At 43.3% G+C, this 24903-nt stretch overlaps 8 protein-coding genes across 8 annotated transcripts; 5 read left to right on the top strand and 3 right to left on the bottom strand.

Moving 5' to 3' along the window:
* Nucleotides 1-16: 16 nt before the first annotated feature.
* SJAG_02058 (CMGC/SRPK protein kinase Dsk1) lies at nt 17-1567 on the top strand (the record flags this gene model as incomplete). The annotated part of the gene is made up of 1 exon (XM_002173240.1): nt 17-1567. One exon carries the CDS (start codon nt 17-19, stop codon nt 1565-1567), a length of 1551 nt encoding a protein of 516 aa, XP_002173276.1.
* Nucleotides 1568-1632: 65 nt separating this feature from the next.
* On the bottom strand, nt 1633-3601 carry SJAG_02057 (cyclin Ctk2). Its single transcript, XM_002173239.2, has 4 exons — nt 3285-3601; nt 3084-3165; nt 2718-2970; nt 1633-2663 (listed from the first exon to the last, which is right to left on the bottom strand). Exons 1-4 carry the CDS (start codon nt 3458-3460, stop codon nt 2077-2079), a joined length of 1098 nt encoding a protein of 365 aa, XP_002173275.1. The 5' UTR covers nt 3461-3601; the 3' UTR covers nt 1633-2076.
* Nucleotides 3602-3965: 364 nt separating this feature from the next.
* Nucleotides 3966-5615, top strand: SJAG_02056 (palmitoyl protein thioesterase-dolichol pyrophosphate phosphatase fusion 1; the record flags this gene model as incomplete). The annotated part of the gene is made up of 1 exon (XM_002173238.1): nt 3966-5615. The coding sequence occupies one exon, from the start codon at nt 3966-3968 to the stop codon at nt 5613-5615; it is 1650 nt and encodes a 549-aa protein (XP_002173274.1).
* A 456-nt stretch (nt 5616-6071) lies between these two features.
* SJAG_05252 (hypothetical protein) lies at nt 6072-12790 on the bottom strand. Its single transcript, XM_002173237.2, has one exon. It carries the CDS (start codon nt 12443-12445, stop codon nt 8888-8890), a length of 3558 nt encoding a protein of 1185 aa, XP_002173273.2. The 5' UTR covers nt 12446-12790; the 3' UTR covers nt 6072-8887.
* Nucleotides 12791-14159: 1369 nt separating this feature from the next.
* Nucleotides 14160-18230, top strand: SJAG_02052 (transcription factor). The gene is made up of 3 exons (XM_002173236.2): nt 14160-14874; nt 14953-15036; nt 15129-18230. Exons 1-3 carry the CDS (start codon nt 14812-14814, stop codon nt 17523-17525), a joined length of 2544 nt encoding a protein of 847 aa, XP_002173272.1. The 5' UTR covers nt 14160-14811; the 3' UTR covers nt 17526-18230.
* A 408-nt stretch (nt 18231-18638) lies between these two features.
* SJAG_02050 (ADP/ATP carrier protein) lies at nt 18639-20562 on the top strand. The gene has a single exon (XM_002173235.2). The coding sequence runs from the start codon at nt 18976-18978 to the stop codon at nt 19921-19923; it is 948 nt and encodes a 315-aa protein (XP_002173271.1). The 5' UTR covers nt 18639-18975; the 3' UTR covers nt 19924-20562.
* Nucleotides 20563-20614: 52 nt separating this feature from the next.
* SJAG_02049 (cation dependent mannose-6-phosphate cargo receptor) lies at nt 20615-22090 on the top strand. The gene is made up of 2 exons (XM_002173234.2): nt 20615-21732; nt 21800-22090. Exons 1-2 carry the CDS (start codon nt 20977-20979, stop codon nt 21938-21940), a joined length of 897 nt encoding a protein of 298 aa, XP_002173270.1. The 5' UTR covers nt 20615-20976; the 3' UTR covers nt 21941-22090.
* Nucleotides 21957-24785, bottom strand: SJAG_02048 (membrane-tethered transcription factor). Its single transcript, XM_002173233.2, has one exon. The coding sequence runs from the start codon at nt 24334-24336 to the stop codon at nt 22102-22104; it is 2235 nt and encodes a 744-aa protein (XP_002173269.1). The 5' UTR covers nt 24337-24785; the 3' UTR covers nt 21957-22101.
* Between the last annotated feature and the right edge of the window lie 118 nt (nt 24786-24903).

Genomic DNA, 24903 nt, shown 5'->3' with positions numbered 1-24903 from the left:
CAAAAGCAATTCAAGTATGGAGGGAAGCTCTCTTTGTGGGTATTCAGAAAACAGTGAAAAGGCAGCGGCATTGGGCACTAAAGGGGCGAAAATTAAAGAGAAAAAGCCTGTAAGCTACCAAAAAACTACTGCGTCAAAAAACGGGCCGTCCCTGCTGTCGCATCCTACACCTGGCAAACCCAGAGCTCCAAAAACCTCTGAGGAGAGTGTTGAGGACTATCGGTACGGCGGTTACCATCCTGTCTATATTGGCGAAGAATTTGCTAAAGGAACCTACGTTGTTGTACGGAAACTTGGCTGGGGTCACTTTTCAACGGTTTGGTTAGCCTTTGATAAAGTTCACAAGCGCCACGTCGCACTGAAAGTCGTTCGCTCAGCCGAGCATTATCGAGAAACTGCCATTGATGAGATTCGTTTGCTGCAAAAAGTCAACAATGGCCCCGACGAACATTTGGGCAAGAAACATGTTCTTTCCTTGATTGATTATTTCTCTCACAGCGGTCCAAACGGCGTTCACATTTGCATGGTTTTTGAGGTGTTGGGTGAAACGCTGCTGAGTCTAATTCGATCCTTTGGCCATCGGGGTGTGCCTATCGGACTCGTAAAGCAGATTTCATACCAACTGCTTATTGCGTTGGACTATTTGCACAGAAAATGTGGTATAATTCATACCGATCTTAAACCAGAAAATGTCCTTATTTGTTTAGACAAGGATGTTTTGGAATCCATTCTGGAACACGAAAACAGTGTGTTGCCAAAACAAAATTTAAAAGAAGAGAATGCTGGAGTTCACCCCAATCGCTTTAACAACCGTCGTCGACGAGTTCCCTCTGCTTTTATCGAGAGTCGTCCATTGATGAACGGTGTCAGCACAGTACATCGTTGCTCTCAGCCAGAAGACGAAGCCGCGTCTTTGGAAGGCAGTGTTTCCGGTTTGTGTCTTAATGACTGTGCTTTGAGGAATAACACTGAGTTTCCTCCCATCACAGTTAAAATTGCCGACCTGGGAAATGCTTGTTGGACGTACAAACACTTCACCAACGACATTCAAACTCGCCAGTACCGGTCTCCGGAGGTGATTCTGGGTTGCAAATGGGGCGCTTCTGCTGACATCTGGAGTTTTGCTTGTCTTGTCTTTGAACTATTGACGGGTGATTACCTGTTCAATCCGAAAAATGGAAACTCATACTCAAAGGAGGATGATCACATTGCACAAATCATCGAACTTATCCAAAGGTTTCCTAAGCATGTCGCACTTTCCGGTACATATTCACGGAGGATTTTCGATCGTCGTGGAGAGTTGCGGCACATTGGCCGATTACATTATTGGCCTCTTAAAAATGTTCTTGCTGAAAAATATCACTTCTCCGAAGAGGATGCCCAAAACATCTCCGACTTTTTAACGCCCATGTTGGAGTTCGATCCTAGTAAGCGCCATAACGCTGGCTACATGTCGAAAGCCCCATGGTTGAAGGAAGTCGCAGACGCGTCCTTTTCGCCCCACGTTCGGGGAGCCACTGGAGAAGGTATCGCTGGCTGGGCTTCAGAAGCAAAACGATTTGTATAACCGTGTTGTTGCTATTGATGACTGGAATGAATGCTACGATGTTTTCTTAATTCTTTTCTACTCCTTCTTTTTCGTTATAACGTTCAACACCCGCCCCCGCCGGATTTGTACTATACTAAAACGTGTCTTTAACGTTTATGTGTGTTGTTCATTTTTGCTTGCTGTTTGACGAACGGTCTCCCGTGTTCCTTAAAAAAAATCATAGTTCATCGCCCCTCCTGCTTACATCCTTTCCACTTGATTTGTTTCTATAGGGTTTCCTAACCTTTGTTATTATTTCCCCTTGTTGCAACTTGCCATTCAATAGAGTTCTGTTCATTGTAAAAAAAACGAAAAGAAAAAAACCAAAATACGGGTGCGGTGCATTTAATGGAGAGCATCACGGATATAGCGATTTAATACGGTTAATGGCAGTCTTGTGGGTATTATGAATCAGACATGACCGGAAACCCAATGAAACCGACCTCATCAAGAACGCTTCGCCTGTTTTTTTTTCCTACCTGCTAAAACTAACTAGCTGGCTTCATGCATTTGCGTTTGTGCAATTCTTCTGCCATCCGTTGCCGATCGCTTTCGAGCAGGAATCGTATGCAACTGTGTTGTGCTTTGTGGATCTGTCGTTCTGACTGGCGATATTGTTCTGCTAGTGACGATCGTTGGTCCGGAGCCTGTGAAGATACTGTTTTTGGTGACAACATGGCCGCAATCGAAGCAGGATTGCTGGGGAATGCATTCGTGGTCGCGGAAGTTGACGCTGCTGTCGGTTCCGTAATCCCCGTTTCTGTTTTACCCTTTCCTCGAGCACGTTGAAGATCAATGCAGAGCGACATCATCGTCTCATTACTGCATCGTGGACCCACGATGGTGAAAGCATTGTAATGCATGAACAGGTCAAGGATGTCTGAAAGCGCTCCGTAAATTTCGTTCTGTGTGATACAGAACGATTTGGAAATGGGGGGTAATGATCTCCCTTGCAGTTTGCAGGCAAGTGATAGGCAGCTGTACGCTACAATATGAGCGGGATATTTCAGCAGTACAAACGTCCTGCACGCATCTGTACATACGTCCCACGCAAGCCTGGCAATGTTTTCTTCCACTATATCCTTGTTAGCATGGCAACCCACTCACGTCTCCTCGTCATTACTCATACCATTCAAGTACTTTGCAATTGCTACCACGTAGGCATGAGGACTGCAAGTCCGAAAGTCAAAACAGGCGAGCTCAAGGAGATGTCGCTCAAAGCTGAGGATTCTTTTCTTTGGTTCCTCCATAATGGGGGACTGAGGATCCACATCAACACTGTTTGGGTATCGAAGTTTTTGGTATACGATCAAAATATCTCGGATTTTTTTCGAAGTGTCTTCTACCTTGCAGGCCACAAAGACACAGGCTGTTGCACAGTCCTAAGATAAATTAGTTTGTGAATTGGTGTGTGACAGACGAGTGCAAACACAGGAAGTTCTTGTTACGTTGATCGAATGTTCTCGCCGTAACGCTTGCCTCTACCTTTACTTACCAAATAAGGAATGTCCACAATTTTATGATACAAGTGAAATCGGTTGCACAGCATCATTGCCAGAGCAATTGTTTTAGTGGGACTGGACGCAGATACGATTAGTACTAATTCTCATCTCTCTTAATTCACCCATCACAGCTTGCGTTACGATCAACCCCCGTCTATTCCCCTGGATGGTGTTTACTGCTTCTTCATACTTACAATCTCAACGCTCTCGACATGTCTGTGATCCAAGCGAATTGTTGTATTTTCAGCTGCATTTCTTTTGGATCTCGACCTGCTAAACATTCCTGAATCATTTGCTCTGAGAAATACGGCTGCGAAAATCGCACAGACTCGACCATCTGCGTTGCTTCGTGTTTCTGCGTCGCATTCATATCTGTCCTTTTATGCTGTTACGTTCCTGCAACGTTGATGCTGATGCCGATGTTACTGCTGCTGCAGGTGTCGTGAAATGGTCTTCTCCAAGCTCCCCTCGTGTCCTCGACGTTGGTTTTTCCCTCTAACAGCAAACTGCCTTGGTGGTTTTCTTTTGGTGGAGTAATTATCCGCGGCAGCGCGGTAATTTACGGATTTGCCGCGGCAGCTTAATCCACGCTTTACCTCGGAATGTCCGTTAGCCCCACTCCGTTTCCGCGGCTATTTACAACACTATGTCGTATCGGTGAATGGTCTATACCGAAGTCATGAGCCAGGTGCTGTCCTCTGTAAATGACGTTTTGTAATAGCTTTTGGACGAAAATGTGGATTTTTCCACTGCTCGTCTCTCATTTTCTATATGTAGCTGCGTCTACGGTGTCCCATGTCTCAGGAACGAGCTCGAATGGCGCACTGCCGGTGGTCGTTTGGCATGGATTGGGCGACAATTACGATAGTCCCGAGATGCGCGAAGTTTCCGAGTTCATTCATACTTTAACGGATTCAGATGTGTATGTTGTGAAGTTGGACGAGAATCCCGTTCTGGACGTGAGAGATAGTTACTTTGGAACAGTTTGGGAGCAAGTTGATGGCGTTTGTGCTGAGTTGGCTGCCATTCCCGAACTTCATCACGGTTTCAATGCTTTGGGTGTTAGTCAGGGCGGTTTATTTTTACGTGCTCTGCAGCAGTCATGCTCGTCTGTACGGATTCATAACTTGGTCACTTTAGGCTCTCCCCATATGGGTGTCCAGAGCATCCCTACGTGCTCTCCAACCAACATCTTCTGCCGGACGGCTGTACGTTTTCTGCTGCGTTTGGGTTTCTGGGATGCTTGGGTTCAAAAACGATTTGTTCAAGCTCAATACTACCGTGAAGAAACGGCTTACGACAAGTACCTCGAAAACAATATTTTCCTTCCCTATGTTAATAACGAGCTTCCTCATAACCGCTCTTCGATGTTCTCTTCCCGACTGCAAAAACTGAACAAGCTTGTTCTCGTTGGGTTCGGCGACGACCGTTTGATTGAACCTCGTAGCTCGTCCTTGTTCGGATGGGTGAACGAGACAACGGGTGAGCTGGTTCCCATGCGTGAGCAACCCCTTTACAAAAGTAACGCTCTCGGTCTGCGTACGCTTGACGAATCTGGTAAAGTGGATGAGTTGATTTTTCCCGGAAACCATCTTCACCTCAGTAAAAGCGATTTTGCCAAACTGATCTTGACTTACTTCAGAAGGAACTCTGACGACACAGTCGATTCAAAAGACAGACCGAATAGCTACAAGCATGTGAAACGTGCTCCTTGGGCTTCAAAAAAATTGCACGACTCGAAGGCCGCTCAACAGTTGAAAGAGTTTGCACAAAAGAAACAGAAAGCTGAAAACGCTCCCTCCGAAGCTGCTCCAATCACTACTGTGGAAGAACTGGATGATCTTACAAACCCATTTGTTAATGTCAGTAGAAAGCTGCGTACGACTGCTGCCTCTGCTTTCGTCACCGTGTTTTCCCACTTCTTCTATGAAATCAACGATGTCTACCACAGTTTACTTGAGCTCTTTTCTTTAATTCCACAAATTATTGGAATCGTGTACCTGAGTGTTCTGTTTACGAACCGTGAAATGGACACATTAATGCAGTTTGCTGGTCAGGTCGGCAACGAGATGTTTAATTATATCTTAAAAATCACTATTCGCGAACCTCGTCAACATGGTTTTGGCATGGGCTACGGAATGCCGAGCAGCCATTCTCAGTTTATGGGTTACTTTTTTGCCTATATGTGTACTTGGTGTATTATTTACCGCCGCGAACAGTTGAAGAGCTTGGTGACCATCGCTAAAATGAATCTCTGGGCTTTGCTCTGTACGTGTGTTTGTGCTAGTCGGTATCTACTTGGCTTCCACACAGCGAAACAAGTCGCAGTTGGCTTTTTCGCTGGTGCAATTGTCGGTACCGTTTGGTGCATCATTGTATCTATTCTGCGCGTCTTTGATGTGCTTTACCTTCTCCTTGAGTGGAAGTTGCTCCAAATGTTCTCTTTCAAAGATACGATTCCTTGGTCTGTGAATACCCATCACCGTCTTTGGCTGGACAGTCGTTCACCTAACAAGGATGATTGATGTAACGTATTGAATCTGAGCTTCCCGGCAGCGTCTTCCTCTCCCTCATGAATGTGATATTTTGTTCCTCTCCGAGTTCTTTGTGAGCGGCAACGAACCCGGGATAATTTCAGTATATGAGTTAGCGCGGTTTGTTGAGTTACAAGGTTTTATAACGCATTATACGGATATTTAGTGTGCGTTCGATAGTACATTGCTAAGGCATACTAAGAAGATTTACCGAAGTTTTCTGCTGAGAAATGACAACGTGCACTATGTTGTTTACTGTGCGGTAATGCATAGAAAAGAGCGTTTAGGAATGTCTAAATAGGTTTTACTGAACTGCTAAGTGTTTCGATAAACATGACTAAGGGACTACAGCACAAGGCACCGAACAGGTCTAGTGAGTGCAGGATACTAGAAGAAGAGAATGTTACAGACTGTTCATATGCATTGCGTTCTTCTTTGTAGCGCTTCTCTTGGTATACTGATTGCAGTAAGCGTTATGAAAGAAGGAATTAAATTGACTGAGGAAGCCCAATGAATCATTACTGGACTAAGTAAAATATTGCTATTAAAACATGATCTCGCAACAGTTATACAGATTTCCACTGCTCTCCTAAATTCGTTTAGACGATGTAAAAGTATAGGAGCACACTGTTTAAAATATGAACAATATTACTAGTGCAATTTTGCTCAATGAGAAATTATTAGTTTCATACAGTCGGCCTAGAGTATTGAATGAGTGTTGAGAGCTTTCTAAAGGCGTTACTGAACGGCAACCGACCGATTCAGTTTCATTTTTAGTTAAATCATTAGTAGAACAATCTCTAGAATTCAAGTCGCGGTTGACATTCAAGAATGTCATATTCTCCTTTAACATCGAGATTTTTTTTTTGATGTTCTTTTTGTCATCGGAATTATACCTTAAAACGGTTCGTTTCACTTGTTAGGCTAAACATTTGTAATAGCTTTCAGGCAACAATTTTTTGGTACTAATCTTATCCATCCACGTTCAGCTGTAATTAGAGCCCATCAAGTTTTAGTCACTAAGCACTAGGTGTCTGTGGAACATTAGGTAATAGTAACAGGCGTAGTAAACAAGAAGATAAAATTTATGCTGAAAACCGTTGATGTAGAGAATATTTGGCAAGATTGTATCTTGAGATGTTCAAAAAGCGTCATCTCCTCTGCTTATTATGCAAAGTAAGAATGAGATGAAACACTATTCAGTTCAATAAGCTCTTCGCTAGTAAAATATCCCAACATCAACTGCCATACATCCGAGTGTGATTTCTTGAAATTGGCGATTGTTTTTTTAGCAACCGTGGCAAGAGGTTGTAAATCATTCGTAATTTCAACCAACCGCAGGAGAACAGGCTTCATCCATTTTGGAGGCAGGTCAACAGCATTAGAATTCACCAGTGCCGAAAGGCCTAACACCGCTGCATGTCTTTGAGCAACCAGTTGACAGTATTCGCACTCTGACAATGAACTCTCAACAACAGACTTGAGCGATGGAGTAATGTTAAGAACCTTCAAAAATCGTTCGCGCAAATTAAGAATAACATCAAGCCGTGAATGTGTAAAACACTGAATTAACATGGCTATCGAAATGGCTGCACTTTCTTGAACTTCAGGCTTTGTTTCATCAAGCATGATAATGAGCATCTCTAACACAGAAAGCTTCGTTTCCTTGCTTATGATGAGAGAATGTTGAAACATGAAAGGGGGGAGAATAGTAAGGATATGTAGACGATGATGCCAAGAATCTTGGTTCTTCATGATAGCTATACAGGAATAGCAAAATTTATCAACAGTTGACAAAGGATAAATCAAACTTCCCAACAATTTTAACAAAAATGATGCTGTTTGTTGTAGATCGTCTTCATCTTTCACGTCCAACATATGAATTACTGCAGGCAAAACCGTATCAGGAACAACAGACAAGACGACAAAACCACTCGGATGCAATAACAAACTCTCTGTCCAATGAGCCATTGTGCTTGCATAATATGCATAACTCTTGCAATCTGAATCAGTCTTCGCCTCAAGACGCAAGAGTTCAAGCTCTTCATACGCCGTCACCAAAGTATCGACTTTCATAGAAGGACTATCTTCAAAGAATAAGCCAAGCGAGCCTGCTGTCAGGTTGGCTTTTATTAAAGCGCCAACCGAATCAAAGGACTCATGGACGTGTACAAGCTCGGTTTCGGCTAATGCAGTACCAATTACTTCCCTGTATTTTTTGTATGGCTGCTGTAAATTGGAAAGTAAAAACTTGTAAACAAGTTCAGTATTTTGAAAGTGCCAACCGAGTGCTTTAAACAGCCGTGCCAGTAATTCAAGTTTCGCAGTATCTAAACAGATATGACTGAAAGATATGGTACGATAAATGCTGACCAACTTGTCATATAAAGGCCAATAAAGAGCAGGATCTCGGTCCGTGAAGATTGTCAAAATTAACTGTGACCAATACTCAAAATTTTCCGGCAATAAGTTAGTTTGCAACGAATTATCCACAACAGACACAACCCATTCCCAATGTTTCTGGGCGACTTCCTCATTGCACCAGGGCAAACTCAAAATTACACCAGTGAGCAGTTCAATACCCGATCGATTGACGAAGCAGTCAGAAGACGAACACAAGGTATCAATATGCTTATGTAAAAAACTTGCAGAAACATTAGAGTCCACATTAAAAAGAAGCTTGAAAATTGATCCCCAAAAGTAAACAACTTTGAGTTGCCAATTTTCCGTGGTAACTGAGTAGCTAGATGATTCTTCCTCATCATCTTCTCCTTCCTCTGAGAAGCCTTCAGCGAAATAGGTCGATACTTTTTGGAACCAGTTTTCATCAATTGTTTCAACAACGTTATCAACAAGAACCTGTACTGCCGAGAAATCCATCTTTCTGTCATACTCACGCCGTAGTGAATTGAAAGCGTTAGGTAAAACAAACCAGCCAGGAAACGTATACTGTACGCAGAAGATTTTGTCGCGCTTCTTGAAGTCAAAGAGAGCTTGGTTAAATACTTTCTTGTTTTCGGGGGTTCTTTCTAACTTTAATTCATTCGGGAGACGTAGTGTTTGGCATAGTATATCATCTGTATTTCCTTTTGATAGAGCTATTTCCCAGATATATAACAGAATTTCAAAAAGTCCATCAACGCTCTTCATTCTGTTGATGCAATGTGATGCCGCAAGTCCATCACTCATTAATTTCAATGTCTCTGATACCGGCGGAACAAATAAATTAGCAAATGAACAAAATATGGTTGTAATCCATTTTTTTAGTTTCCAATGGCATTAGGGAATAGGTCAACGAATTCATCCCGAGTCTTGAGGGCAGCCTCTCGGTCTCTTTGTCTTTGTTGTTCGGTGCGGCACCACAGACGCAGTCTTTCGGTTTCTGACTGTGAAGAAACTTTAGGGACATATAAATGCTTATAAACAGGAAAATAAGTTTCATAGCAGACAGTCGTTGTCATATCGTATTCGAAGACATCCGAAGCAATAGTCCGTAAGATAGGCTCATCAAGGCTCCACAGTCGGATAAGGATGGATAGAAAAGGTGATAAAAAAACCCAATGTCTATGCACCAAGTTCATTAAGAAGGGGTTGAAGAATATAGCCTCAAATGCTCCTTGAAGGACGTTGACATCCTTGGACTCTTTGAGGATGCCTATCAAGGACTGCAAAACAGGTAGCCGGATGCGACGGAAGAAAGGAACACAATCTGTCAAAGCTGAACACGCGGTGCGACGTATGTCTTCATACTGTGAACAGCAAGGCACAGTGAGGTTGTGAATCAGAATCCGCTCATTTGAAGTAGGGATTCGTGACAAGAACGACCGACACATATGATTTTGATAATTCACATAAATGTTGTGACTTAAAAGCATTGCAGAATAGGGTTGTTTTTGTGGAACAAAGTCAAAAAATTTAAGAAGATTTGTGTAACGAAGGGTAGGATTAAGATAGTTTGAATAATCGCGGCCAGAAAGAAGAGAAACCGGATAGTCGTAATCAGACAAAAACTTATTCTCACATATAACAAGGTTTTTTAAGATAGAAACGTCAGAATCGACAGAGTCAAACATGATTCTATGAAGTTCTATTAAGAGAGAACCCAAGCGCTCCCGTAATGCATCCATGATAGATCTATGCTGAGTAGTTATAGCCCAGCGACAATGGCTCTTAGAGCGTACATACTCAAAATCTGCCGTGTACATGTTGTCTTCATCATATTCAGATTCTGGAACAAACTCTTGATCTGGAATTCGGAACAACTCTGCGGATGCTGAGCACATGAACCCTAAGCGTTCGAGGTAAGAATTAACTTCGTCTACCCATTCAATTGTTGCGTTGGTCAACTTCCGATCGATAATTAAGTGTTGTAGACGATCCATGCATAACATCATATAGCGATTGCACACTTTAACGACCAAGTCAATTTCCTGTTCAAAAGGTATATTCCAACACATATGAAAAGATCCTTCTTTACAAGGTTTTCCCCATTCGTCTGTAGTCAGATGTTGTGTTTTTAAAGAATATGTTGGGAAAACTGAAATCAACCGAGTTACTAGTTGACTCATACAAGATGAGGCTAATGTACTTACAAATCCTCTGCAACGAAGAAGCTTGTCAAGCAACGTTATCAGTTCTTCCTCTTTGCGAAGAAAGTATGTGGCATTTGAGCCGATAATGGTATTTAGGATATTTAGATTCCAAACCAATGTGCGATCACGGGGTAAAATCGCGTCTGCGTTAGATCCTCGTGAAAGACCTGCCTTATTTTCATCGATTTCAAAAAAAATGTTGGCCGATATAACAGGATACAATGCACTCCAAGTTTTTTCGGGAGCAACGCATGAAAACGCCATACAAACCCCTTTTACGGCGTCCATAGATTGATGAATGACATTCGTTGAAACAAAGTTGGCGGCTCTCGAAAGTGCCAAATTAAACCATTCATCGCTCATAGACTTTAGCAGTGACTCCAACGCCATTAAAAGATAACTCTCAATCAACTTTTTGTCTTTCCCATCCGGAAAGTTTTCGAGAAGTGTAAATACACGGTCTTCAAAGCGAATCATCCACTCGGGAAAGCTGTTCATTGCACTACTCATAATTTCGTCGTAGTCAATAACAGTCTCATCACCTTTGGATGTGAGGTTGTCGTAATCTGTATGGTCCAGGTTTCTGATCTCCATTTGAAGCCATTGAAGGAAGATATTACGATCTACATTCTCATCAATTTTACAAAACGAGACACACTGAGCAATGACAGCCACGAAGTGTAAGACCAATCTTGTTTTTTGAGAATCATTTGGGTCAATTCCCGGAAGCTGGAGTTCCATCAATGATATAATATGAGGACGATACCTCTTCGACTCGGCGATAATTGGGGCAAGCGTGATGAGAGATTCAAGTGAAATTAATGTTTGATGTGTTTCAAGTGATGATTGTAGTGCGGGATATATTCTTTTCAACATGCATGGCACAATGACATCCGGTTCAAGAATGGAGAGAGCACGGAGAGCACCCTGAGCCATCTCAGATAAATAAGGAGCACTTGAATAGATAGCGTAAAGCATAGATGGTTTCAATATCCCAACAAATTTTTCTTTTGTGAATTTCGTCAATCGCCTCTCCTTTGGAATGGAAACCTTCTCATCGTTTTCATAGGTCCAACGTTCAAGAAAACAATATGCCAACTCTTGAAGAAATTGATATAGGTAGACATTATTCGATCCATCAACTGAAGGATAAAAGTACTGTGAAATCAAGGAAAATAATTCGTCAAGCAAAGTAAGAATGCTATCCTCGGCTTCCTCACATTTTACGCTCAATGAGCACACAATCCATCGGGCAAGATGGGAAACTACTGTGGCGCCCCGAGCATCAAATGCAACTTCCATCGCAAAGCTCTGCGTATTTTCAGTGAAGGACAACCCATTACGTACGCTCAGATGCAACAGTTGAAGACCATAATGAAACAAAGTCCGTGCTTGCTTTTGTGTAAATACACCATACTCAGAAAACTGATATTTGTATTTGTCGCTGAGACCACCAACGGCAAGACGAGAAAACATATCGAACAGCAACGTGCCACAGACATCCCCCTTCTTTAGCATATTGTAAAGATGGAATATTGTAGGGAGCCACGTCTGTGGATTTAAGTCAAAGTCATCTGATGAAGAAGGTGAAGCAGGAACTAACAAAGAAAGCATCCCAATAGCGATATATGCATCTTCACAATGAGATAATGAAAACAGAGGCAACACTTCGTTAAGTACGTTTTCTGTTTCTTCCGCTGGGAAGAATGCATTTGCAGCACGAATCAACTCAGCATCACAAGTAAATCGTGGAAGAACGGGTGATTGGTAGTGTTGATTTGGATAGAAGTACTTCTTTAGTAAAGCAAAAGCCAAACGCCAATCCAGTTGCAGATCAGCTACTGTAAGATAACGCTTGTCAATGCAATGAGTACAAACATTGCCTTGACAGCTTTCGTCCGGGCATGAAGGAAGGTCTAATAGCTGTCGAAAGCGTGCACTTGCGTGTTTGTCAACCAATTGTGTGAGGTTCATAGACATTGCTAACTCATAGTAAATGCTCACGAGTGTCGTGTGCGTCTTTCTAGGCAGTCTATACCCCAATTGAAGCCATTTATCCAGTTCATTGTCCCATTTGAGAATGTGCACCCAATTACAGGCAGTAAGAGCAATGTACAGTTTCGACAAAATAAAGTCAAGCTTCGACAACTGTTCTAATCGACTATCACATTCAAAGGGCAATTGCTTCAAAACATCAAATGTGAACCTGTTCTTTGACAAAGCTGACATAGTGTCGATAGAGAATACGAAAAACAAGAGAAAATCCCACTAGCGATCGTCCCTTCACTTGGCATTTGTCAATGAGGCTTCCCTCTCTTTAGCTTCAGCAGATTATGAGTAGTAAAAACACAACTCGTCACTTAAACTGACTGTCGTTACCGTTTTGCCTGCTTGTTAAAAGGACGAATCTAGACGAAAGAATCCCTGGTTGAAACACAGTTTCATCCACATTAGAACGAAATACATCTCATCGCGTCCGGACTGCTTTTCAATATTCATTTAACGCGACTCATTACGCTAATTGCTTCGGCCTGAGTGTGTCACTGGGAAAATGTAAGTAAGTGCCTGTTAGCTGTAGGAGCATTACGTTGAAAATCGTTAACGTGATCGACGCGACAAACGCGACGTTAAGTGACCCTTTTTGCAGCGCTATAATCGGATGAACGCAGTACTGATATTGCAGTTGCTGTTATAATATCATATCAACTTGAGTTGTTTTCAGCGAGAGAGACGCTATTTTATTTTCCGTCATTCATATTAGTTGAAGAAACAATTAGACCCTAGTCTCCCCGAATATCGTTTCGCGGGGCATGATGTTAATTTCATAAGCGAAAAACCCACCAATTGCAAAACCATGCGAAAACTAAAATCGAATTAGCATTATTAATTGCTGAATTGTGTGTCGTAATGATAACATCATGTCACAAAAAGGGCCTGGACAAGTTTCATATTACCGAAATCCTATGGAATGATTCCCGGTAAATCGCAGGAAAATATTTTCTTATGTGTTTCGTTGATATGTAATTTGCTCTTCGTGCCTAATGACTATTTTCTCGCGATTGCCCGTAGGCGTTGCAAGAATTTTGAGTTTTCGCCAGTAATATCTTTGGGGCTCGTTTAGATCTTAATTTCGGAAATAAGCTTATCAGATGAATATCAGTAAATAATGCCGAGCAACACTCGTGTGTCGCAGACTGTTCAGCAAATACCATCCACAATTTTTCCTGCTTCGAATTACCTGTCTCAATTCCATTCACTTCGTTTCCCGACAGCCTAATCAAGCTACGCGCCTCAACGGCATTTTCCTATCTGATAGCAAAGTATGCTCTACGGTGTCAAAACAAATAAAGTTCAGAAAGGCGTTTACACGTGCAATCAGAAATTCGGAAGTGCGGGGTTCGCCGGTCTCCCGTATTTTAGTCATTGTATCTCCACGGAATGTTTCTCGGCTAACAGAGGGCGTCATTCTAAGTACCGAGATTTTTCCCACACCACCGTTATTGTCCAATCACCGGCGTGCACCGAAGAGATTTTCGGCATTTGTTCCCGGATTCCCATGTGCTTATCTGTATTGTCCAATCACACTGCGGCCTTTTTGTGTACACGTCATACTGACGAAGCTTGAAGAGAAGCATATTGTGATAATTCGTTGGTCGGTTCGGCTATGAGGGTTTCCGTTAATTGCCGGTGATGACGTCTGCTTGTGTGGAGACACCCCTGTTGAGACTGGGAAGCCTAAATCAAGAGACTTGCCTCTAAGCGTGGGTTCTAGGCTGTGTCGGTTAGAGGAGGTCACCCTGAAAAACATGTTACACGAGGTAGCAGGGACATGCTGCTGTCGTCAATGGACTTTCAAAAACCCACGAAGCTAGACGCGAAAGGTGGGGAACAATGACGACACGTGTATTATGTCTGAAACTGCACCTTCACTAAGCCTTAGACTCCGGAATTAATCTACCGACCGGTTGTCGGCAAAACCAACGACCACGTATTTGCCGAAAGACACTGCCGAGCTGGTGTTATGTCAACGTATAGCCTGCACGTCCAACGCCAGTCGAGATGATGAAACTGCTGACGGAGGATTAAAGCTCTGCTTCACGGCAGTTCACACGTCTCTTTCTCCAAGTTCGGAACATCAGTTGGCGCATAGTCCTCGGTGTTAATATTCTCCTCGTTTACTCGCGTTTTAGTCTTCGGTTTGCATAGAACTTTTCCTGCGGGTTTTCATGTCGAAACATTGCTTTAGAGTAAGGTTTTTGCGAGCATTCGATATACGTTTAGGGAGACACTTTATACGTCGGTTTAAATTGATTTGGACGCGTTTAATACCCGGATCCGTTAGTTTGTCCAGAGTCGTCGAAAAAAAAAAAAGCGGGAAGCGCTTTAAAACGTCCTGTGAGCTGTACTGGCGGTGTTTCTGATTAAAACAGATTAGGAAAAAAAGTTTTAGTGCTAGAAAGCGTTGAATTGTCTCTTTTTCCCTGTTTTGTTTGTTTTACTTCTCTTATTCCTTGTTTTCTTATAATTTGTTCGCATTGGATTTTTGTCAAAGCCCTCTCGTGTCTTTAAGACGCGTTTCCAACGGTTCTTCCGATATGTCAGATGCTCCGGACTCCGTGTCTGTTGAAGAAGCCTTGTCTGCGACTTCTCGTACGAAGGTATGTCTATGTGTGTGTGCTTGCAACATACGTGAACCAGCCATTGTCAAGCGATTATTACTAACACCGTGCCTTTAGACTGGTCGTATTCGAAAACGGCTTGCTGCTGCGTGTGCAACATGTAGAAAGCGAAAGATTCGATGCTCCGGGAGCATTCCTAGTGTATGTTTCTCAGACGGTCCTTAAACGATCACATCCATGTGAATGGTTTTTTGGTTATCATCATTTGGTTAACTACTTGCTAACCTTTACAGTGTGCGAATTGCCAAAAGAATAAGCTCTCTTGCCTGTATCCGGCCCGTAGAAACTCAATTCAATCAGAGGAACAAAGGTTGTTTATGATGGAGAAAACTACTGCTGCTCTTGCGGCTAGCCCATCGAGTCCACCGTCGAGTAGCGGACGGCGTTCTTCTGTCTCCGCGTCAGTTTCTTCAATTTCTCCTAGGGAATCCTTTGAGCATGAAACGCGATCTAATACAGCTGCATTTTCGTCGTCTCCTGAGATGATTTCGCCAACGTTTTCGAGTTCTACACTGCAATCTCTGTCTCTGTCAGAGAAAAGGATCTCTTCTGAGCTACATCCCAGCTACACTGCACCTCACCGTCTTCCAGGCGGCCCCATGTGGACAGAAGGGGCAGACCTTTTGCCCCCTTTAGATGTGCAAGTTAGGCTTGCAAAAGTCTTTTTCACATACTGTCATGGGCAGCCTTTTATCTTGTTTCACCGGGAAACGTTTATGCAATATCTCCAGGACGAGTCTATGCCGCCTGTGTTGATGTTGGCTGTCTGTGGTGTTGCTGCTCGCTTTGCAGAGGATGTTGAATTGTCAATTCCGAACAGACACGCTTTCATTGAACAGTGTATTGAGAATGTTTCAAAGATTGCTATGAATAGCTTTGAACGATTGGATTTAGTGTATGTGGCGGTGTTCCTACTGCTCTCGCTTGTCTATATCGGATCGTCCAAGTTTTGGATACATGGAGGAATGGCCATTCGCATGGTCGTTGCACTCGCTCCAAACTGCTCAAAGCAATTGGCATACTACGATTCAGCAGAGCATCCTATGTCTGAAGCGCTCAGTTGCCAGCTAGCCCATCGCGTATTCTGGAATTGCTTCATGGTTGACCGGTTTAATTCATTGTACTGTAAAACGCAGTTCCTTGATTCACAGGATATCAAGGTTCCGCTGCCGACACGGGAGACAATTTTTCAGGAAGAAAAAATTGCCATTACAGAGACGCTTGACGGGGAAACTCATCATCATCATCACTCACATTCTTCACACTCGCATCAAAATCCGCGCAACAATATGGGACTTGTGGCTTTTACTGTCCGTATCACTTCTATTTGGGGGAAAATTGTTAGGTTTTTAAAGTCGTACAAGAAGCACAAGCCGCATGATGTACCTCCGTTTTGGCACTCAAAAAGTGAATTTGCCAAGTTGGACGAAAGCGTGTATGAGTGGGCACGAATGTTGCCTTCTCGTCTTCATTACTCACGCCAGAGCCTTCTTTCGTATCATATGATCAAACAAGGAGGTCCATTTGCGTACATGCACATCTGCTATCTGCAGAGCTTGCTGTACATTCATCTGTATTCCGTATTTCGTCGTACCGCTCGGTTATCGAGACCTCCCCCGGGCCAATTCATCCACGAATCTCTTCGCTTGGCTGTGCGTTGTGCAAATGGCATTATTCACATTATTCGCGACTGCTACGACCTATCTATTCATTTGACTGCACCCTTTTTGACGACTAGTTCCTTTATGGCATCTCTTGTCGTTCTCTTTCACATGGAAGACGGCACGTTACTGTCCGCTCCATCCAGACAAAGGCTCTCAACACTGTCTCACTTCTTGTCCGTAATGAAGGCTTATTGGCCAAACCTGGCTTCCTTTTATGATGCTTATTACGCGCTGAAGGTGTATGTGCTTTCTCACTCCATGCAACCTACGCTTACCATGGCTCCATTGAATTCGGCTTCGCATCTGCCCGTTATACCAGGCATCAATACCATTCCTGCCCCTGCTCTTCTCTCCAGAAGAGGGTCACTCACTGATCCAATGACTACTCAATCACCTTTTTCCTCTCCAACCTGGTTACCCATGATGAATGGTGGAATGTTGACTCAAGGGCTTATTTCGAATCCAATTGCATTGCCTGCATTGGAACAGAATACGCACTCTTTGAAACATCAGCAACAACAAGCATTCCGTATGAATACTCTTATTACGCCGCCGGCGGATCCAACGCCTGCTTCGCAGTTGAAGGATGCATCGCCGTCGCTTTCCTCAGAGTCGCCCCTACAACAAAGTCATTCTATTCATAACGCGGCTCCGGCCTTGGAGCCAAGTACAATGAATGGACCAGCTATGCCTGCGTCGATGTCGTATATGAAACCTAATAACAGTGCTCAATTGCCAGCTGGTTTAACTGCTGACCCGACTCTGAAATCCGTGGAAGCTTATCCGTTTTCTCTTGATGAGAATGTGAAGCTTTCCACATCCTTGTGTTGCTGGTTTCTGCCCATGACAGAAACACAGTCATTGAATGCACTACCTCAATTACAACCCTCTGAGGAGGAAGCAGCTCAGGCGATATCTCTTGAACGGCACCTCCTCTTCATCGAAGGTGGCGGGTACTTTTCTTAACGCTTTTAACTTTACGTTTACGTAAGAATCGTTGTGCTTGTTGCACCGTGTATCTGCGTTAGGAATGGGGACGTATCATCGTGCGCCGTTTGCAGCTGGCTGTTACGGTGTGCGCATTCAATCATTTTGAACTCTTGTTCCTTGCATTCTTTTACAAAGCACAATTATTCTGCGTTTTTGCTGTCCCATGTCTGTTCCTCCCTTTTGGCCAATCCGTTAATTGCAAGCATCACTATTTAGTCGATGAAAGTACCATATACATCTCATTGTGTTCTCCGCTGTCTCAGAAACTCTTGGAAGTCATTAATTGTGTATATGGGTGTTTAATTAGACCCTCAGCCGTGTACGGTCTTGCTTCACTAACTTCCGTTCTCTAGTTAATTCCTGTGTATGATGCTGTTTGTTTTCTGCTGTGATAAACACTTTACCTTTCTCACCATATCCTCGCTGAGCTATATTTGCCCTTTCGTCAGGTATTATCTCCTTCGCATACGCACACACAGACACACATCTGTATACACTCACACATACTTACTTCCCTACGGTAAAAGCCGTCCTCCGACATTTACGCTTCTGTTTTTTTTTTTCTTTTTTTCCTGTTTCACTTATTTGTTATTTGTATATAGAGATGTTTTATTTTGTATTGTTAACCGGTTTTGAAGAAAGTTTATTTCCATTTATTTTGTCTTGACTTTTGCATCTGAACAGTGTTGTGTAAACAAACGCGTCGCGCTAAATGCAATTTCATTTGCACTACGCGACGCGTTCTTCGGCTTGTTTGAGAAAATAAGGTTTGCGCTTATTTTCCGAGCAATCAGGAAACGATATGGCGTCATCTGACCCGACTGTTTGCGACTACAGTGTAGAGATTATCTACACACCTCTGATATGACCAAATCTCCCGCCAACTTAGTAATTTTCGCATCAACGGAGCCATGGGACACGTTTTATCGCCTTATTCGCGTAAATCTTCCCATGAGAAGTGTGTTTTTGTCGACAGAACTTGTCTTAGCCTCTGTGGGGCCCGTATTCCGGACGAGCACCCTTGTAGCTCCAGACGCGTAATAACCTTAATCGTCGCGTGACATCATTTTTTGGTCGGTTTACCGACCATGCGTGACTGCTTCAATGGCATAAAAGTGCGGGGCACAAGACATTACGGTAGTAATCGGCGGTATTTTACCCAGAGCGTTTCACCTACACACATACTCTAACCCCAAAAGTAATTTGATTGTGCTTTCCAAACCGCAAAAAAGCAATTCGGACGGCCTTCTTTAATTGCATCCTTGTCAAGTAGCATTGTTTCGTCTTTGAGCGGTTCAAATTGAGACATTTTTGACGTTTTGTGAACGTTTCTAACAAAAAAGAAATTGAACAACACTCATTCCGCTAGAAAAACTGTCTTTTCTTATCTTTAACCAAAACACACACACACACACTAAAAATAGCAATGGCTTCTGTTTCCGTTAGTCCCAATGAAGTTGGCGAGAAGAAGAAATCGAGCTTCATGATCGATTTCTTGATGGGTGGTGTCTCTGCAGCTGTTTCTAAGACTGCTGCTGCTCCCATCGAGCGTGTTAAGCTTCTTATTCAAAACCAAGATGAAATGATTCGTGCCGGCCGTCTGTCTCATCGCTATGCTGGCATTGCTGATTGTTTCAAACGTACAATGGCCGATGAGGGCGTTGTTTCTCTCTGGAGAGGAAACACGGCGAATGTTCTCCGTTATTTCCCAACCCAAGCTCTTAACTTTGCGTTCAAGGACAAGTTCAAGAGAATGTTTGGTTACAAAAAGGAGCAAGATGGCTACGCCAAGTGGTTGATGGGCAACTTGGCTTCTGGTGCTGCCGCTGGTGCTGCTTCCCTGCTGTTTGTGTACAGTTTGGATTACGCCCGTACTCGTCTTGCCAATGATGCCAAGTCTGCAGTTAAGGGAGGCGGTGAGCGTCAATTCCGTGGTCTGGCCGACGTGTACCGTAAGACTTTGGCCTCCGATGGTCTTCGTGGCTTGTACCGTGGTTTTGGTCCTTCTGTACTGGGTATCATTGTGTACCGTGGTCTTTACTTTGGTATGTATGATTCCCTCAAGCCTGTTGTTCTTGTCGGTCCTTTGGAGGGCAACTTGGCTGCTTCGTTCTTGCTTGGTTGGCTTGTTACTATCGGTTCTGGTATCGCTTCATACCCTCTCGACACTGTTCGTCGTCGTATGATGATGACTTCTGGCGAGGCTGTCAAGTATTCTTCTTCTGCTGCTTGCTTCAAGTCTATCATTCAAAAGGAGGGTGCTCGCTCGTTGTTCAAGGGTGCTGGTGCCAACATTCTCCGTAGTGTCGCCGGTGCTGGTGTCCTGTCCATCTATGACCGTGTCCAGCTCGTCTTGTTCGGAAAGAAGTACTAGATGACGACCGCGACTACGTTCTGAACAACGATAGCGACTAGCAACATTTGGATCACAGTTCTTGTTGAATTGAATGCGTGGCTATGCGGGCTTTTTCAACCTAGTGCTCTTCTACGTGTGGTTCGCTGTTGTTCGTTTGCCCTCTGCTTTATGTTTTATGGCTGTAGTGACAGTCCGTACCCTATGTTCGTTTTCTCGTTAGTGTGACTATCTAGCGGAATATGCGATGTAACTCTATGATGCTATGCACCATGTCCCTCTTATTCTAGTTTCGTCTTGTCCCTTTCCTCCCTGCAACCACATTTTATTCCTAGTTTCATGTCAGCCCGTTGCAAAAAATGAGAAGTGCTATTCTTCAGCAGCATATTCCGTGCAAACCGAGCAATTGCTAAGGAGTAGAATTGTAGTGTCTTAGAGTTAGTCGTCAGCGAATACGGCGACAGTGCGTTCTCTGTCTGCCGAATCTCTTCCCTAAACGCATCCGCTGCCTAGTGTCTCCTCCGCTCGTTTTTCTGTCACTGTCATTCTGTCGTTGCACCACCTTGGGGTGCTTAACATCAATTTTAGTGAGGTACAGGGTAGTGTTCTTATTTAAAACCTAATCTAATGCTTATTTACTTAATCTTATCAGATATTTGCATCGCTAAAATTCGCTAAATTCTCTTAAAATGCTCCACCAAAAGTTCGCATCGCGCTTTACTTTAAAAGAGTGAATTTGCTCTCGGTCAGAAGGATCCGACCCAGCTAAAACCCCATTTCCATTTACCGTTGACGGAGCGCAAAATTCTTACTCTGCGCACAAGAAGCAATTACTGCTTAATTCTGTAGAACCCCGGAGAATTCCCTTGAATTTAGCTTCCTTTTCGAGTTTTAAGGGTCATCTCATTGTTTGTGTTCACCATACTACGTTACTACGTTACTTTATCTGTAAATTTCTTTTTTTTTTGTTTTCGTTTTCCTTCGTCTTTTTCTCTTTCGTAATTTTCTTCTTTTCTCCAGCTCTTGCTCTCCATAAAGTGCACTTCAACTCTTTCTCCTTCTTGAATCGTTACAATGAGGTCTCGTCTCGTTCCTTGGTTCCTTGTTACGTTATTCCTTTCACTGCGCATGAGTGTGGCTATGGGCGATCATTGTCTGATGGGCCGAAAGACAAACAAGGACGCAGAAGACAACGACATCTGTTCGCTTCATCATCCTGTTACCGGTGAATTCTACAGTCTTCACGATCTGGAACGCACGAACGTGTCCGAAAAAGGTGACTACAATATCAATGGCTTTGACTATGGATACAACTTCTCCATGAACCTCTGTAACACTATTGTGAATGACGTTTCAAATTTCACAATTGTCGGTAACATTCCTGCCAGCAATATTGGCGCATACTACATTGACAGGGAAGAAAACCTTTACTCTTTGGGAAGTGTCCGCGAGAAGCCAGTGTTTCGCGGTCGCAAGTTGGTAATGCAATTCAACAATGGTTCTCTGTGCCCCGGTTCACGTACGATTCGCAAGAGTGCATTGCTCAGCTTTACCTGTAATCGTGACCCTTACACGCAGTCTGGTATTTCGTACATTGGCAACCTGAACGAATGTGCTTACTTCTTCGAGTGGAAGACTATGATTGCCTGTCCCACAGGCAGAAAGGATTCTTCAATGGGACCGTTTGGTGTCTTTGGCGTATTGACGTGTATTGGTCTTGTTGCTTATTTAGTCGGAGGCTGTGTGTACCAGCGTGTTGTGATGCGTGCGACTGGTTTGCAACAGATTCCAAACTTCGACATGTGGTATTCCATCTTTAGCTTCGTTAAGGTACGATTTCGCTGTGCTACAGCGATACTGGTGCACGTTTTTTTTGCTAACATTTTCATTTCTATAGGACATGAGCATTGCCATTGTAGCAAGTTTGTGTACTTTTATTTCTGCTATCCTTCCTTTTAAGAGATGGAGAGCGAGAAATAATCTTGGCTTTTATCACAGAACCGAAGACTCGCTAATTGATGACATTGATGAAGTATAAACATCAGTTTCATCCTGTTAATCTTTTCAACTTACTTTCATGAACCTTTCAAAACTAGGATGCTTATTCCCCATTGTCTTACTAATGACCTTGAATATAATACACTACAGTATCCGGCGCTTGCTGCAAACTGTGTTTTTTTTATTGGAATGGTTCATTAACTATTCTCCCCAAGACCCTGAATTATCGGGAGCTTTAGGATACGGAGTAGTGAAGGGTGGAAGAGCAGTCTCCAAGGGTGAAAGATTAGCATTTTCACAAGGCGTTAGTTTGTTCCTGGTTGTGTAGAAGGAAGGATGATGAACGGTAATGACTTGCTCGTGGTATTTGAGCATACTCGGCAGCATACCAGTGTCAATTGGGCTGGGATCGCTAAGAGAACCACTACCGCTGCCACTGCCGTCGGAAAGAATGCTTTCGGTGTACTGTGTGTTGGGCGGTTTGATGTCGGTTACGGTTTGGACAGGTAGTAGTTTCTTGTGCTTAGATCGCTTCTTGGAGAGCACTGTTTCCAAACTCTCAATCATTTTGTCCAGCAACGAGATGGTGTTTTTGTTGAGCCAATCTCGCGATGTCCGGCTTAGCGTTTCACGGCCTTGTCGAATATATACAAGCATATTTTCGTTTCTCGTGATAACAGCAGCATAAATCAGGGTTACAATTGCATTGTACCCGTTGAAAAAGGCGGTCCAGTAATGCCGATCGTACGTCTTACTCGCCTCTTTTACGAGGAAGGTCAAATTCTGTACAGCGACTACTGCGGCATCCACGCATTTGCACGCGTAATTGAAAGCAGTTTGTTTTTCGAATCGCTTTAACGAACGCATTGCTTCACTGTGGAAATTTAGATAATGCAGTAGCGGCCGGTACAGTAAGATTCGGTAGGAATAGTAGACGGTTTGCAGGCCGTACATGAGTCTGTTGCACTTTTCGTAATAAACATCGTTAGCCTTTTCCTGTAAATGACGGGGAAGATTGTTGAAAAACTGATCCATTTTCTTTTCAATTTCAGATATCGCCGTGCAGGAAATAGAACCGTTATTAGCGCGCCGTCTTGTGGGAGAATACACTTCTCGTAAAATAAGGCTAGCAATTTTGTATAATTGAATGCCGTTGGTGTAGAAATCTTGGGAATGCTTGTCCTTGGTTATATTGCCATTAACATCAGCGAGATTGTCAGAGGTAGAATAGTCGGGAAGCACTTGGTCTATGTCCTCATCAGAAATGCCCAGAGGGAAACCCATGATGGTGCAAATATGTCTGTCGTAACAGTAGAGAGCCCAAAAGACGCGCCTCCGCATTTCAATTTCCTTAAGCGAAAGCCCTTCAACCAAGTTTCGATGAATTCCAAGGCGAAGGGAGCAGCTAAGAGCATTCTTCAGGTACATCCAGCAAGCACTTACTTCCGAACGGCTGTAGCGGTACATGGACTGAAACAACAAAACTTGCACAGTTTCAATAGTACACACGTCGATAGGATTCACCAAACGTTCGGCAATGTATGAGTACCGTTGGGCCTCCTGCTGAAGTCGTTGATTTTGTGGATCGTGTTCGTGTGCGTCGTAATATCCTAAACAGAGCACAGCGGCAAGTAAAGGCAGGAACGCACGGTCGTATTCACCAGCATACAGTTGATGAACCTTCCGTTCAAAGGCAGAGCAACTCACATAGCACGCAGTGCTATTGGCCGTATTCATAGCAATTGCAGAATAATGAAGCGTTTCCTCGAGAGAAGGCAAGTCAAGATCGCGAACATTAACACTTAATAATTGGAAGCCGGGGCTTATTCTGGGACAACGAACGTAAAACTGAGCTTGCATGTCGCTAACATCGATATACATATCATTACAGATGAAAGCATAGAAGGAGCTGGGATCAGTGACACGCCAACCGTTGGGAAGCTCGGCAAAAAGTGTGCGGAGGAACAGCTCCGTTGAAGAACCGCCTCTGTAGTATCGATTATTAGAATCTGGGTGATGGAACCAATCACCAGAACTTGACAGCGGGACAAAACGCGCAGTCTCTTTGTATTTATCTGATTCCAGCTCACATGTTTCTGCAAAGTCGTGTTGTCGTATGAAAGCTAGAAAGTTGGGAGCATCTTTCGAAAGATTTACGTCCGTGTGTTCTTTCAGTAGCCGTTCCAAATACCGAACCCTTGATTCCAGTTTTTCCAGGTACTCTAAGGAAAACAGAGATTTTCTGCTGGAAGGAAACTGAAAAGTGCATTCAGTATTCGAGTACTTGCAGTTCCGGCAAGGTCGTGTACCGTCGCATTTGATTTTCTTTTTGCGGCAGGAATCACACGCACGAGTGACTCTGCGGCGTCTTGGTATGACTTTTGCGTCTTCAAGTACGGCCGATTCATTATCAAGCGTTCCAAAAAGGTCATCCATGACAGCAGAACGAATATTAACCCGGATAGGACGGCGAAAAAACAGAGAGGGGGATGTATAGTGTTACGAAATGCAAGAATATATGTTGTTTTGTGAAGGAAAGAGCACGTATGAAACGTATGAAACGTATAAAACAAAAAAAAGTAGTTTTCTGCGGCAAATTGTGTCTCCAACGAAAATATGAGAGATTCAGAACGTAAGCAGTAAAGAAAAAATGCTCAAAAAGAAGAAATAATGTCAGTCGTGTCAATGAACACGCTCCAAAACAGGGTTTCCAGTCTTTGCTGCAATTCCCTTCAAGATTATAGACAATTCAAAAAAAAGCACAATGTAGTCACGAGCGATGTTTTTTCTTTAAAGGCAGTTCCTTGAATTAGGTGTGAAACAGTTCAGATTGTATGAAACCGCCTTTTAGATTTCAATTAACTCATAATTTAGAGAACGTTGACTTTGTAAAGAGGAAGTGAGAGTGCGTGGTCAACCAGCATTAAACATTTTGCAACATGACAAAGGAAGATAAAAGAAGTATGTAGCAGGGATCAATTGGTGTTTCTAATGAAAACTGTG

The sequence above is a fragment of the Schizosaccharomyces japonicus genome, assembly GCF_000149845.2.
Source record: "Schizosaccharomyces japonicus yFS275 unplaced genomic scaffold supercont5.3, whole genome shotgun sequence".
NCBI lineage: Eukaryota > Fungi > Ascomycota > Schizosaccharomycetes > Schizosaccharomycetales > Schizosaccharomycetaceae > Schizosaccharomyces > Schizosaccharomyces japonicus.
This window is presented reverse-complemented; position numbering and strand designations above follow the sequence as displayed.